Source organism: Scomber scombrus, chromosome 8, assembly GCF_963691925.1.
Source record: "Scomber scombrus chromosome 8, fScoSco1.1, whole genome shotgun sequence".
Taxonomy (NCBI): domain Eukaryota; kingdom Metazoa; phylum Chordata; class Actinopteri; order Scombriformes; family Scombridae; genus Scomber; species Scomber scombrus.
The window spans coordinates 29,475,965-29,491,912 of NC_084977.1; the positions used below are offsets into that span (position 1 = coordinate 29,475,965).

A 15,948-nucleotide genomic window follows, 5' to 3' on the forward strand; every position below is an offset into this window, starting at 1 on the left:
TGTTTACATACCTTATGTAATGTAACTCTAGAGTATAATATGGCTATAGGTGTAATTGTTGTTATTTTAGTGTTTTTAGTTCATGAAAGGTAATTGTAATATTTTGGTCACTTAAAAATCTTCATTGTTTGGCTGTACTAAAAGCACCTCTAGGGAGTCTGCTGTTCAGTTTTTCTGGTAAGTACATATGTTTTAAGCCTATTTTTGCTAAACAAAATTAGCAGTAGCTAATTGAAATAGTTATGTTCCTTTGTCTTGATGTGAAAATTAGCATTAGCACAGTATGGTAAAATATCACAGTTTACCATAGACTGTAAATGCACCACACTAACCAAGCTAGCAGCTAACGTTAGTAGCCTATGCTCACTTCTAGCTCCAAAAATCCAAGATGGTGGTAGTCAAAATGCCAAACTTTAGGCTTCAAAATGTGAGTCCACAAACCAATGGGTGACATCACGTTGGGTACATCCTTTTTTCTTTTTCTTTTTTTTTTTTTACAGTCTATGATGCAGACAGGATGATGGGCAACAATTCAATGAGAACACAGTAAACCCATGTTCACACCACTTTTGCCTATACAACACAACTTCACTGTTAAAATAGCTGTAATGAAATTGTCACTACTTTTTAAGATTAAGTTAGTAAAACAACATAACAATTAACAGTGGAACAGGATACACAGGTTGTTGTTTTTGTTTGTTCTAGCGTATGTCCATAACCATAACAAAGTCTAACACACTGGGGGATTGCACCTGATGTACTGACTTGGTCCTGGATCATGGTGGTCCTGGTCTGGACAAACATGAGTCAGAGTTATAGCTTGATTCCCAGAGCACTTTTTTTTCAGATAAGGCCTGGAGTCTGAGAGTGTAGTAGTCAGTGGGGGAACTGGGCTGTTTGCTGCTGGATGCAGTCCTTAAGGTGAGGGTGGGCTTCCACCAATTGACCAGGTAGTGTTATGGCTTTACATTATTGTAGTGTATTACCTTAGGCTTCGCCCTAATGTCCTGTTGTTCCAAAAGTTCATAGTCTACTCCGATGTCACTTTGAAAGGGCCAGTCCATTTTAGTTACAGTTTTTGTCATGCAAGTGCAAGAAGGTCAGTCCTCACTGAATCACCTGGCTCATAGGTGATGTGTTTCATCTGACGATCATAGTAGTGCTTTTGTTGATGTTATGTGCAACAGAGTGAAATAGCAGCACACAGCCTCTGTTAATCTGAATTAGCGTATTCAGTGTGAGTACCTGGGTTGGCATTTGAAACTCCTGGGGAGTCTCCACGGAGGAGATAAGCAGCTAAATAGGCTGCTCTACCATGGGCAACGAAGAAAGGAGTGTGTCTGGTGGAAGAGTGAACAGTTGTGTTGTATACAAATTCAACCTGTTGCAGGTGGTTTTCCCATTCAACTCCTCTCTAGTACAGATATTTTGCTAGCTGGTCCTTGATGGTCCTGTTTGCCTGTTCCACTGTGTCATCTGATATAGCATGATAAGGAGATGAATGTATTTAATGGATTCCTAGATGGGATCTTTGACAGCCTAACTGATGGCCTTGAAGAGGGTACAAGTTGAGGTACTTAGTGAAATAGTCCATTACAACAAGTACAGTACCAGTCAAAAGTTTAGACACACTTTCGTATTCACTTGAATGAGAATGTGTGTCCAAACTGTTGACTGGTACTTTACATACACAGCACCACAGCATGTGAGTGACAATTCAGTCAGATCTGCAGCAATGTTCTCAAAAGGGCTTGATGTGACTGTTTTAAATAGGGGCCTCTTGGTTTGGTGTCTGTGGTCGCCATGCGTGTGTATTTTGTGCACTGCAATGTCGAGGGAACAAATGTCCATATAAAGCTTGAAACACCTCCATCTGCAAGCTACTAGGGACTTCAGTCTGTAAAACAAGGTCACCCGGTGGAGGTCTGACTTTGCGACACCAGAAACCATCAACATGGGTGAGTTTGGGAAACTCTTTCCAGTACTGTCTCATTTCAGGTGAAGTTGCTTTAATGTTTGAGAATGGTGGCCTACCGTCAGTCAACACCCAGTTCCTGATTATTTGCAACTCAGGATCAGGTTTTTGAGCTTAAATGACTGTCTGTCCATAATCAGGGGTGAACTGTCCATAGTAACAGCTGTGGTATTTGGTGAAGCAGACTGCACATGTGAAATTAGGGCCGCAGCAGTTGAAGCAGTGAGTGCACTGGCACCAGAAGGGGGGGGGGGGGGGGGGGGGGGGGGGGGGGGGCAACAAGACTTTTTTGCCCACACTTTAAATTGTTATGATTAATAAAGTGGTAACATCTAAGCCAGGTATTATGGTGATAGCAATATGTTTACGCCTACTCTAACATGTTGGACCTTAAAATCCAATCATAATCAACGTGATCTGACATCCAATAAAATCAGTTTTATGAAGTAAGTAAGTGAAAAACATGAAGATCTGTATCAACAGGATGATGATCCTTTTGAGCTGAACCTTTTTAGCTACTTGTGGGTGGGCCAGTGCACTGAAAAAGAAAAGCTGCTATCATTTTGATCTTGACATACCCTGACAAGAAGATGGTATGCATACATACAAAAACGATATGTGAGGCTGAGAAAACATTCACTAGCATATTACGTCATCCAAAACTAGATATTCCCCCCACTTCAAAACTGATTACAGTGCTGCTGAATGCATCCAGCTCAGTGGCTGGAGAGTATGTGAATTAATCTACTGTTTGAGTGTGAATGGAAACACATCTAATCTGATTGGTTGTAACCATAGGGGTCCTGACACCTGTAGGATCACAATCCAGCGCAATCAGGGAGAGAAGGGGTTTGTGCTCTGTGATAATGCAAAATAAACACAGGCAAAAGTGATGGATGGCCTTGCGATTGCCTGCAGTTCCCTGTTATTTGGGCCGGAGGTTCTGTTTTTGTCAAAATGCAGATGACATTTTCCATGTTTCCAGTATTCATCTGTGATAGAACACATCCAATGGTTGTACTGGATGCATCGGTGAAGAGCAAAAACTTGTGAGACATCTGAATAGGAGAGGGTGGGTTTTTTTACCCAGAGCGTGACAGAGGTTTGCAAAAGCTCTCTGCTATACCTCAGTCTTTCTTTTCTAAGTGAGAACATGCAGGGGCTTTTTAAAAAAAAAAGGTAAATGAAGTGACAGTAGTAAGAGGCCCGAAAAATGCACTCACTTTAGTGGGGCTTTTAAGTACAGGCCAATCTTCACTTTCTCAATGTTTTTTGGGTCAGGTTTTAGTCTTGCAGATGAGACAACATCCCAGGAATGCCTTGTCCTGTTATGCAAAGCAGCATTTTGAGGTTTTGAGTTACAGGTTGGATCTCTTAAATGCTGAAGATGGACAGAAAAAGCTTCAGATGACATAAGCAAGATGGGAATTTTTGGAAAGGAGATATTTTCTTTTCGCTTTTGCAGAGCAGTAGGAAATGGAGAAGCATCATCCATATGCAGTCAATGGTGTAATCATGATTGTGGAAAGTTCTCTGAGGCCATAGAATAATGGGAATGGGAATATCTGGATGGGGATTGTCCATAGCCTGAGCTCCATGTATTTGTGGGTCTATGTGGGTTTTCCCATAAGATGAGAGACATCTTTGAGGATGCACATGCCTGTCACAATAGTGCACACTGCTTTGCTTGTCCAGCATCAGTCTCATTGCATCCAGATCCTTACTTAAGTCTTTAACAGTAGCAGTGACGTTCTGGACTGTCACTGAATTCAGTGTCATTTTCATGTACAATGTCGTGACATTAGCTGAGGACTCTGGCATTATACATCTTGCTGCTTGATGAGACCATTCAGCTTAGGAGGCAACTTCAAAAGCCTCAGTCAAGGTTTTCATTCCTCTTACATGACACTTGACTTGAAGATCCTGATCCAGACCAGCAATGAAACAATACATTTTCATATACACTGAAGCATTATACTCAAAATCTGGGAACGCTTCTGAGACAAGCCTGCATATATCTGCAGCATAAACTTCCATTGCTTCATTTGGCAGTCTATGATGGGCTTTAAGGAATGTTTGAAATAATGCAATTACATCCTTTTGGCCAGTAAGCTGTCTGCAAGTGCTTGTTTGTTTCAGTATAGGAGGCCCGAGTTTGCCAAGGAAAATAATCCCACACAATGAATAGAGGTAATTCTGCTGGTAGTCTAGTGGGTAACCCAGCAGCTAACACTGTACTCAGATCCACCCCACTATCCTTGTAATGGGCCTCTTGAATTACCTCATAGCGGCGAGCCCACATGTAGTGAAAACCCCAAAGTTACAGGTTAGAGTGTTAAGTACTCTTTTGTTCTCTATCTGATGCGCTGTCAGGTATCTATAACTCAGTGCTGGTAATTTTATAGGGTGAAACAAACCCTGTGATAGTTCTATTGTAACTGATCTCACACAGAGAGTGTGTTTCGGTCAGGTGATGGGCTATGGTTGTGCAGTGCAATAACTTCAATACCAGGGATCTATGTGTGAATGAAAGAAAACCCACAATCATAACATGCAGCTCTTAATGCATGTGCACTGGAAGACCTGTATGTGTTGTTCTGAGAAGAGGATTAAAGAAAGGACGTAAACCGCATATCTACCCCTCTCAAGCATTTTTTTTATCCATACTCTAAAAACGTGGCCTTAAATGGTGTTCTCGCCGGCACTGAAATAGCACCCAGGCTGATCACCTTATCATCATCATCTGAGCTACACATAGTTGAAAAGACCCACGGTCATCATTGTGAAATGGTGGGTGCAAGGTAATGCCCCATGGCACTGCCTGTGTTCTGCTGGATTACGGCACAACGTACACTGGAGTGCTATTTGTACTTGTGCTGGCTTTATGCTCACAAGCGGAGAATAATTCCTCATTATACAAAATTAGTTTCCATCCTCTTATTTATTATTTTCTTTAGTCCTCAGATGGAATTAGATGACCGAAACTTGAAGCTAACAAAACAAACATAATAACAGGGATGGTAATGGCTGGCTGACTTACTGTACTTCAAGCTAAACTAAGCTTGGAGTTAGAGAGCAGTGAGGTTATCAGACCCAAGCCTGCTCCTTATCCCTGCTCCTGGCTAGATTAGCTGCTGCTACCAAAACACACTCAGATCCCCAACAAACTGTCAGTGGTTGGGTTACATTGTGTGTTATGTAGCAACCAGGTTTTGGCATGGAAGAAGAATGCATGAAATAAAAAAGACAATATCTCTGGTTCCGCTGCATTGATTTGGATATTTTGTGCATCGTGAGTCAGACAGTGTTAAGAGTGCAATGCTCTTTTAATAATCTTTTTTAATCACCAATTGTAACAGAGTATCCCCCCGTTCAAACCTTAAACCCTCTTAACTGGAAGATGATATGCTTCAAAAGAGAAACCTGCTCAGGCTTCAGAGAAGAGTCAGGAAAACACCCTGGACCTCAAACCTCATGATGCATGAAGTGTGCATGCTGCCATCTACTGTACAGAGTGTGTAACATCATCCATTTCCATTTAAATTGTCTCCTGCAACCATTTAATACCTCACTTCCTTCCAGTTTCTTACACTCAACCTTTTTTTTGTGCTTCTACAAATCATACATAGGGAGAAACTTTAAAGCCCTGTCGACACTGTCATGGGAGGAGGAAGAGGAGGAGGAGGAGGAGGAAGAGGAGGAGGAGGAGATTGAGGCCACATCAGTTCTTCAAGCGAAGCAATAGCAAAACCTGCGGTAAGACTGAAACTCACACACAACCCCCTCATGCAACCTAACAACCTGACCATTTTCTCAGAAATGCTTATAAACAATCAGGTTATGCCTGGCTGACGTCTACTTGTGATGATTCTAACCTGCACTCAGTCTCACTACAAACTCAGGCTACAGGCTTTAACCAGACCAGCAGCAAGATTGATAGGTCTGTGGTTCAAAACTCTGAAATTAAATACAGAAGAGCTTTTTGATGTATTCCATGACATGAAATTTGTTTCAGACTTTCAGGGATCTCCAGAGTTAGCATGTCAGCATGCTAATGTTAGCAACCTACTCACATGTAAATATGCCAAATGGTATCTGTTACTACATTAGCATTGGCACATTTTAACATGCAATAATGATAAACATTGTCACTGTGACAGCTGTTAAAATGCTAGCTTTGGCATATGAACAGTCTGACATTCTTCTTCTTTTACAGTTTATAAGGGGTCAGCCCTATGTTTTGCCATTTTGAAGAACATTTCCTCCCATCAAATTAGGCCCTATGTTTCCTCAGGCCTACATTCCCACAGCACAGGTATCACCATTCTCTAATGCACATAACGTGTTGTTGTTTTTCATCTATGAAACTGCTTGAAATTCTTAATTTTATTATTAAACTGGGGGAACATAGACACGCTCCCGTTTATAAACTTGTGTTTAAACAAATAACTATATTTAATATGATGTTAGCATGCTAGCTGTAACATTAGCATTCAATTCAAGACACAAGTTCACTTTAAACTGCTTTTAAATTGAACCATTACTGACATAATTCAGTCTGACCAGCTGAATCTGAGATATGTGAAATTTACAGAGGATAAATCATTTTGCTTCAGACAATTTTGCCTTTCCTAATTTTTGCATATTTTGCCCCACCAGTTGTTTTGATCCTAGAAAGGAAAAGTCTCTTTAATGGTAATGAACTTTAACTGCATGGGACTGCTCGTGTTTCATAGGACTCCTCACTAGCCGGTAACAAGATGGCAGAGTGAGATTGAATAGGGTAAGTGAAATAATATCTCATAGCTTTTTAAACCTTCATATTCAGAATGTTTGACTCCTGTGATTTTACAGGTGACCATCTATTATTATTATGAATTATTATATGGTAAAATGAACATGACAACAGGCTGGCACACAGTGTAATATCACATCAAAATCATACTTATTTTCTTTTATTTACTGAGATTAGCTCAGCCACATCTTTATGAAGGGCTGAAGAGGTGATATAAATGGATAATACAATGGAAAAGCAGAGCAGAACCAACCATCTTTAACCTACAGGTTCTCAAAAGGTCGACATTATGGGAAGCTCCATTTTATAGGTCATTATAGTCCGATAATGGAAAAACACCAAAAGACCGGCAGCATGGAAGACATTTAAAATCAGCTATAAGAAACATGAGGTTTCCCTCTCAAAGATGGCCATGTCTGTTGGTCAGTCAGTCCATGCATTTGTCTTTCTGTCCAACACATTTTCCCTTTAAAATTTACCTTAAATGTAACGCCTGTATTTCCACAATATTTCCTGTGGTTCTCAATGATGCCTAATTCTCTTTATGATCTCCCTGGTCCTTCCTGTAACTTCACTGCCAGGCCAACGTTTCTTTTAAAGGTCTCCTACAGACATGTTTTAAGACATAAAAAATGATTTGAATAATAATTGGAGGGTAGGGCATGGAGGGAAGTTAAACACTCTTCATTTACATACTACGCAACTTGCAAAGCTGGTTGAAAATTGTTGAAAAGGTTTCCCTTTAAGTTTTTCCACCAAAAGTGTAGATAACCAGTTTAAAGTTCTTAAAAGTACATATAACCTTCTCCATTATTAAAAAACCCAGAATCTATGAATATGCAAATGTTTTTTTTATTTTAAAGGTTTAACTGCTGGACACAAGATATTTCGTATTTCACTATAAATCCATTCTCAGCATGTTTACAATGGGAGGCTTCAGGTTTCCACATCACACTTGTGTAAATTGCACACTGGACCATGATTGACTCCAAAGTAGAAAATGTACTTCCCCCCCTTCAGGAGATGAATGAGAAAAAAGCCTTTAAGTATCAAACGATGCAGAGTGAAGCTTAAACTTTCAAGTGAAGTAACAATGAGCAAAAAAAAGCACATTTTTGAGTTGAGGAAGCCTTTAACTAGTATCTAAATATTTTTGTGTGTGCAGTCAGTAATCTGCGCTTAAATGTGTTGTTTGTGCTGCACTGCTCAATTTGGAAAATGTTAGTGCACCAGATGACAGCACAGAAGTGTCATTGAAGGTTTATTTTCCTTTCACTTGACGGATCTTCCTAACACAGTTTTACTTTTTAAGTTTAAATAAAGAATTTTAAGCAAAGCAAGATTACCGACCTGGTATATAAGCCCAGATTACTTAGTGTAAAATAGAGCAATGCAACAGAGTTTCTGCATTTTATACCTCGCAATATTGTACCATTGCAGTCTCAGCCACTAGATGGCGCAGTACTCCACTATATTGAAAGCAGCACAACTCCAAAAGATTTTGTCATGGAAAATCCAGCAGCCGCAGGGCCACTTATGTGTGACTTTTCATCATGGAGGGTTGTGTTTAGGAAATTAAGAAGGAATCTGTTCTCTAGTCAAATATATATTCTTCTTTTTGATATGTGGCTGCTGATGCTTTCCTTCCCTCTTTCTCCATTCCACGTATGAGACCAAGAACTTTACCAATGCCATGTCATACTCTTGTACCCCAGAAATGTTCAAAGCACCAGCGAGACGCCACTTCAATAAGACCAACATGGATTAGTCTGTCCCTCACCCACAGTGTGTTTCTGACAGCCATTCTGGATCTGAAGTTTTGCTTACAAGCAGATTACAAAGCACGTTAAGTGATGTATCAAGATCCCCTTTGACAGATCGTTCTTTGTGCATCATCTCTGCATCAAAACACAGGCGCACAAAAGAATTTCTCATATGTGTGTGGCTTTTTTTGGACAATTCAAATGTGAAATATACCTTGTGAGGACATGAATAGTCTATTACATTTGATGTGTATGCTTTAAAGTTGAAAGAATTTGTTCTGAAATCCAGAAAATATTGATCTCCATTGTTTAGCATTAGAAATACACACATAGGTAACAGCAATATGGAGATATTTTCTCATTTAACACACAAAACAGTGGCTCCAAAGAGCATTTTAAGAAACTATGATGTAGTCAGTGACCTACGAAGGAGCTGCTACTGCCAAAATCTATCTACATTACATGTGGCAGTCCTGAGGGATGCTGTACAGTATTTGATTCATGACCAAAAGCTATGTAGACACAAGTGCAGCCGCCCAAGTCTGCTTTCTGTTTGTGTGACGAAGCAGCTCCCTCTGAGTCTGATCTGTTTACCGCACTCTAAAAATACCACGTTGTTGCATTTCCACAGACGCTGGCCCTGTTGTTTCATTTGTTTATATGGCGTCCTCAAAATGTTGCCAACCATGGATGTCCACATGTAAAGGAGGATGCAAAAGACTTTCAGCTGCAAAGTGTGGAAACACTTGAGCTGAGAAATATCAGATTTAAAAAAATAAGTCCAAAATCTTTTTACACTGTTATCTAACTTTTTATCCCCGATACTTGTGACTCATATACTTTCATGATAAGCCTGTGTAGGTCTTAGCTTTTTTACGCTGCTTTGCTTTGCAGAAGTAATCCCGTTTCTTTGTTTCCAACGCATATCAACACCCCAACGGTGGAAAAAAAACTACGTAAATTTACAAAAATACAGTACAGAAAGCGCAATATTATAATGCACTGATACTTTACTTGAGTATTTCACTGCATTTTCACTTCTTTTTTTATACTTTCTGTGCCAAATTTATGTGACAGCTATAAGCGAGTTAATTACATTGCAGATCACGAGACAAAACAAATGATCAACTTATTTAATGTGAATCATTGTTTTAGAATAAACAGCCCAACAGGGTATAAGTTAACGCCACTTCCACTATATACAACAGTGAAATGCTGTTTACATTCCAATCAATCCATATAGTAATCCAATAATATGATATTTATAGTAAATATAACAATGATAGCATCCATACTGCTGTATCATGAGTACTTTTGATGCTTTAAATGCAATTTGCTGGTGATAGTTTTATTTAAATAGAATATAAAATGATGTTTTACTTGATATGGAGTATTTTTATAAAGTTGCATCTGCACTTTTACATAAGTATATCTGAATTCTTCTTCCACCGCTGCAACACCCTTATTATAATAACAACTGCATACCAAAAGTGAAATTTCACATTTAACTCATTCTGAAAGTCCTTTTTTTTTTTTTAAAGTCCTCTCTTGGTGAGACATTTCTGTGAGTTTATCATCAATAGTAAAAGTAGTGAAAGCAGCTGTTTTTGAGGCAGCTCTCATAAGAATGATTGTCTTATTGTATATATGAATATTTGCCAGATTGACATTCATTTAGAGAATAATGCTTCACCAAATTGAACATATGTACAGATGTCATTATATAACAGTGTTTCTCTGCAGCATGCAGACTCACTATTGCACCTTTTGAATGCAGTTCAAATAGGTATGAAAGTGTATGAAAAGACAGAGGTCTATAGGAATGTAGCCTAAAATATATATCAGCTTTATTGAAACCTTTTACAAGACAAAAACGTTGGCAAAGGGTTATACAATAAGTGCAAGGTTGGTTTGCAGTTCATGTTAGCCTAAAGCGTCGTGTGTGTTACTAGGATAGAACATAGTTACATAGAATATAATATGTTTGCACTGTTACAAGAGCAAACGCATTAAAAAGTCGTGTTTCTGAAGCTTCTTTTGAAGAAGAAAACGCTTGTCAGGTTGGGTTCATATAGGCAAAGTGGTATGGTTGTTTTTTTTTTTTTTATAAAGGCCTCTGGGGGTTTCTTCATTCATTTTCCTTCATTGCATATTATCTCAAGTCCAACCAAAAAAAAAGCTACTTCTTCTGCATGTAGGAGGCAAACGCGTGAAAGCAGCCACGACGATACATCCTGGTATAAATCCTTCAAAAGATAAAAAATAAGAAATGTCCACTTGTTTTTATTTCTTTTCTTTTTTTTTCTTTCTTTCTTTTTTTTCTCGTTTTTTTTTTTTCAGTCTCATGTGACGGGATGTACAGTTTCACTGTAACCGGCCACGGTGTGACAGGAGAGAGAGAGAGGGGGGAGAGAGAGCGAGCTCACATCACGCAGGGTTTGATGTCCTGACAGACGCTCTGAGGATGATGATGATGGTGATGGTGATAGTAGGATCCGCCAGCAGAGGGGTGGAAAGAGGAGATGCCGTTAAAGTTCAACACAAAATCTTTCCTGTCGCACACGGAGGAATGGCTCTGATAACGCGGGATTCCCACTGCAAGAAGAGAGAGAGAGAGAGGAGGAGGGGGGGGGGGGAGAAATTAAATATGCGCAAATAAACAGGTGGATACTTATTCAGAATGGGTTATAAAGTGAGTCTAAAAATGTTCTTTTTTTAGCATCTTAAACCCACATTTTCTGTTAAGTTATTTTACATGAAAACAGTGTGACAGGTAAAGGGTTTATTTATATACAACAATGTTACACATGTTGTAAATATCAATGTATAACAAAAAAAAACTATAATCTCAGTTGTTTTTTGAGATAAAGAAGTTTCATTCTAATTTTTTAATCTTAATTTCCAGAATAAGTAAAATAAATCCTGCAAAATGCGTCTGACCCTGTCACATAGGTTACTTTAAAATGATTTAAATTGACTGCTGAGGCCCTTCACATATTAATCTGCGGTGAGGCCTACATAAATACATTTTTCTCTTATTATTATTATAAACCTCCAAAGCAGAAATAACTTATAATTTTTAATAGTTGTTGGACGTTTGCTTTCTTTTACACCTTCCACTGACTCCTGCTTCTAATTAGTTTTTTTTTTTTCAATCAAAAATGCAATAAATCCAGCTTTATAACCAATAACAATAATGTGAGTAAAGAGTCAATTTTCCCCTGGAGATCACCAACGTTGCACCAATATTTAAATCAGAATCAGTGACCGTCATTTGTGTCTGTAAGTGAGCCTCTATTTCCAGAGACAGAAAAATAAATGGGGAGGCTGTGGCTTCGTCCAGGTCATAAGGACTCCAGATGTGACCGTGTTTTTCAGGGGGGGAAGACAGCAGGCTTTATCCTCCGGGCCACAGCTCTCTGCCCTGCGCCCTTTTTCACAGACAACACAAGCCTCACAAGACTGACAGTACTGTTACCAACACCACACTGTAACAGTCCAACACATTTAACCTGCGCACGGGCTCAATTAAGACGCTGCGTAAAGTTTAACGAGGCCTTCCGTCTCTTGTGGATACGCGGTGGTTGAAATCCTCGCCGGTGTGGTCCGACCTGCACAGTCTTTGTTTGGTTAACCTCTGAGACCCCTTTTCGGGCTCCAGCATGGATTACTCGCCTCGGTGAAATCCCCAGACTTTAGTAAAGCCTCAAGAGTGTTATGTTAAAGTAAATGAGCGTGAACTGGCGATGTGAATTAAGAGCGCGATCAGAAAATTGCTGTTTTGCTTAATCTGGCATATTAATTAGGCGGAAGATCTCGTGCACAGTCTGATGCAGATGTGACTGAAAACATCATGCAGACTCTGGATGAAACAGAGTTAAATCACACGTAAATAACCATTACAATCTGAATTATTTAGTGGCCTCAAAAATCATTTTGAAATCCTGGAAAAGCTTAGGCCACTGAATGGGGCTTAGGTATGGGGTATTATGCAACCAAGTATTCAATGCATTCACTTATTATGAATAAAACATCTCTTAAAATAGTTTGTCACTGTAACGTATTGAGGTTAGACAGAAATAATGAAGGAGGGAAATAAAATCAAACATTATAATTAAAACTGACTGAAGTTACATTTATTTTTGCAAGTCGTCTCCGCACAAATATGTAAAGTCTCCTTTGCCACTTTTTATTTAGACGTCTAAATGACCGTTACAATACTGATTTTAAAGTTTAAATTATATTTAATAAATGTAGCATTTCATAATTTATTTTTCACTGCTTTGAAACACACGAAAATTGTCACAGGCCTCTTTTTGCAAACAGAAACTATTATGTTGCATCACGTCTCAGGCCTGTTTTGCAGATACGGTTCAGATGGTGTGATTATTATATTTATTATGTGTTCTGATTCATTTACTTTTGTCATAATTCCCAAATATATTAGATAAAGTTCATCGCTGTAAGTGAGTTTATGTACCTGATATGTCGGTAGAGTGGCTGTCCCTGCCGTTCTGGTGAAGGTAGCTCTGCTCCAGAGAGTAAGGCGACATGCCGGAGTGTAAACCAGAGGATGCGGGGCTGCTGGAGGCTAGAGACTGCTGTTTGATGTAGGGGGACCCGCCGGAGGAAGCCCAGTGTGCGGATGTACTGGCGTACGGGGAGTGGCCGTCCAGCGCGCTGGCCATGGCTGGAGAGGACGGTACGGGGCTGCTGCTGCTGTCCGGTCCGTACTCCCCGTTGGCCGGCACGGGACAGCTCGCCATGTATGTGGATCCGGGGCTGGGAGACATGTGGGGTACGTGGTGGCCGCTGCTCAGCCCGTCGTATCCCCCGGCCATTGAATTGCTCATCATGTCCAAGTTGTAGCTGTTGCTGTGACAGGCGAGGGAGGCGGATGGAGCCTGGAAGTCAAAACTCTGTGGCAGAATGGAAGTGCCGAAGCCTATGCCGTTCATCATCCGGTACATGGGCTTCAGAGCTTGACATTTTCTTCTAAAGCCTCTGGGTCTGCGACGAAACGAGCCCTCCTCGAACATGAACTCACTGCCCGGATCGATGGTCCAGTAGTGGCCTTTCCCCGGCCTGCCCAGTCCTTTGGGCAGTTTGATGAAGCACTCGTTGAGCGAAAGATTATGCCGAACTGAGTTCTTCCAGCCCTGATATGAGCCCCTGAAGAATGGGAAGCGAGCCTGTAGGAACTGGTAAATCTCACTGAGTGTCAGCCGTTTGGTGGGGGAGCTCTGTATTGCCATAACGATGAGAGCAATGTAGGAGTACGGTGGCTTTTCCGGCCGTCGCAAACCGGAGCTCGTCTTCTTTCCTTTGGCGGCGGTGGACGAGCTTTCTGTGGCGGCTTGTGGGCTCAGCATGGCGGGGTGCAAGACGCCGGACGCCGGGCTGGATCTTAGAGGAGGCGGAGGGTCCAGCTGCTGCTGAGGGGTCTCGGTCGTCATGTCAGCTCTGACGTACGACTGGCGTAGAGAGGAGAGAGGGAGGGAGAAAAAGACGGGCCGTCAGATGTCTGAGCAGAGAAATAATGTCGGGATCCAGCGGTCAGTGTCCTTGCAAGTGAGCGTTACACCGCCAGTGGTCCTCAGTATCCCAGCGCAAAATGGAGAAAAATCTGTCTCCAGTTACGCACGACTCTCCCGTTACGCACGGTACTCCCTTGACGCATGTAGAACGCACGGCGGGTACGCACTGTCAGAGGAAGAGGAAGAGAGAGGAGTGGGGGGAGCTGGTTATCCACAAGCTGGAGACTGAGTGTCCAGGGCTTTAGCACGACACAGGGTCTCCACTGGGTGTCACAGCCGTGCTAAGTGGTGCTGTGTGGCGCGCCGGGTGGCCATCGACCACTTTAATGATCCCTCAAGTGGAGGAAACGTGAAAACCCTCTCGACTTATTGCGCACAACAGCACAGCCAAACAAAGCTCGACCACCTATCATTTCATAAATCTTTCTTCCCTCTGCGAAAGCCCCCCCACCTCTTCTCCTCATCCTGCAAATCTCCCTGAAATCAGTGACGAATAGAGCCCCCACCAACCACCGCCCACCCCCTCATCCCCCTCTCCTCCTCCACCCTCTTGCCAGATCTGGCGCAAGTCCACTTACCATTCCCAACAGCGTTAAAGCTCCCCATTCTCTCCTTTCCTCGTCTCCTTTCTTTCCCTCCCTCCCTCCTTCTCTCCCTCACTCCCACCTCTCTCCAGTTCGGACTACACGCAATTAAGCCATCTATCAAACCTCCCCCAGACATCCCAATCAACAGCGCCACACGCCAGCCGCACAAGTTAAAAAAGGAGCCCCCCCCCCTCCCCTCCTCCTCCATCCCCACTCCCCTCACTCCTGCGTGTATGAAGCTGTGATTTCAGCCCGATGTGCCACAGAACATACATTTTCATGACACAAATAAACCAACACAATATGTGCAAAACGTCCAGCCTGCAATTGAAACCATGATTTCCCAAAACATTCACTTGGGGGCCTACTTTACATCTACAACAGATAATACACAAAACGCATCGTGGTCAAGCAATAAGAAGAAGGGAAAAAACGCACCAGCTTGCATTATTTGTATTATTTTGCTCATAATTTCCTCCCAAACGGGTCCAGAGGATAACAAAAACAAACTGTCGCGGTGCCGGACTGGGGGCGAGGAGTGTGAGAGATGGAGAGGTGGTGGTCTTTGCCGTGCGTGTGTAAGCGGGGGGTTGCTCTGAGTAAATGACTTTGACATGAGTGGAAGCAGGCTTTTTCCATCAAGCGCGGCCCTGGATACCACACACAGCGAGCCAGTGTCAGCTTACCGCCCCGGGCCAGAGTCGGTCCCATGGGCCCCACGTTCATTAGAGAGAGAAAAGCGAAATTAGGCGAGCGGGCGTCGACAGTTTCCTCTCCTATGGAGACATCACACATAGATTTGTCCAACACGATGGAGTTATATATCCCATAAAGGTAATATCAACATCCGTGTTGCAACGGAGCTGAGATCATTGGGCTTTGAAGAAGAAAAAAAAGCATCATGTTTTCTGGGTGTCCCACAGCTGAGAGCATGTTTGTCGTGATTTCTTTTTGTAATGCTTTTTTTATTTTTTATTTCTAATCATGCATTGGGAATATTTTCATGTAATATTCATTGCATCATCTCCTTCCCACAGGCCCTGCATGACGATGCTTTATGGAGATAAAATAAACAACAACACCATCAGATAAAACTCTACATCCTTCAGAAAATAGTTGCTTTTTTTTTTTCTTGTACATTTAATTTCACACACACACTCAAACTGTGTCCGTGCACGTGTTTGCCGACAGTCTTTTTAAGTTTAGATATAGCCTCGAGGACTTTCCAAACAATAACCAGCAACAATAACCTTTGCACTTTGCACAACAAAGGATGTGCGGATAAAATCAT

The 15,948-nt window shown here is 41.5% G+C and overlaps 1 protein-coding gene across 1 annotated transcript; it reads right to left on the reverse strand.

The window, feature by feature from the left end:
- Window positions 1–10,955: 10,955 nt before the first annotated feature.
- On the reverse strand, window positions 10,956–13,989 carry LOC133984995 (forkhead box protein F2-like). The gene is made up of 2 exons (XM_062424529.1): window positions 13,014–13,989; window positions 10,956–11,128 (listed from the first exon to the last, which is right to left on the reverse strand). Exons 1-2 carry the CDS (start codon window positions 13,987–13,989, stop codon window positions 10,956–10,958), a joined length of 1,149 nt encoding a protein of 382 aa, XP_062280513.1.
- Between the last annotated feature and the right edge of the window lie 1,959 nt (window positions 13,990–15,948).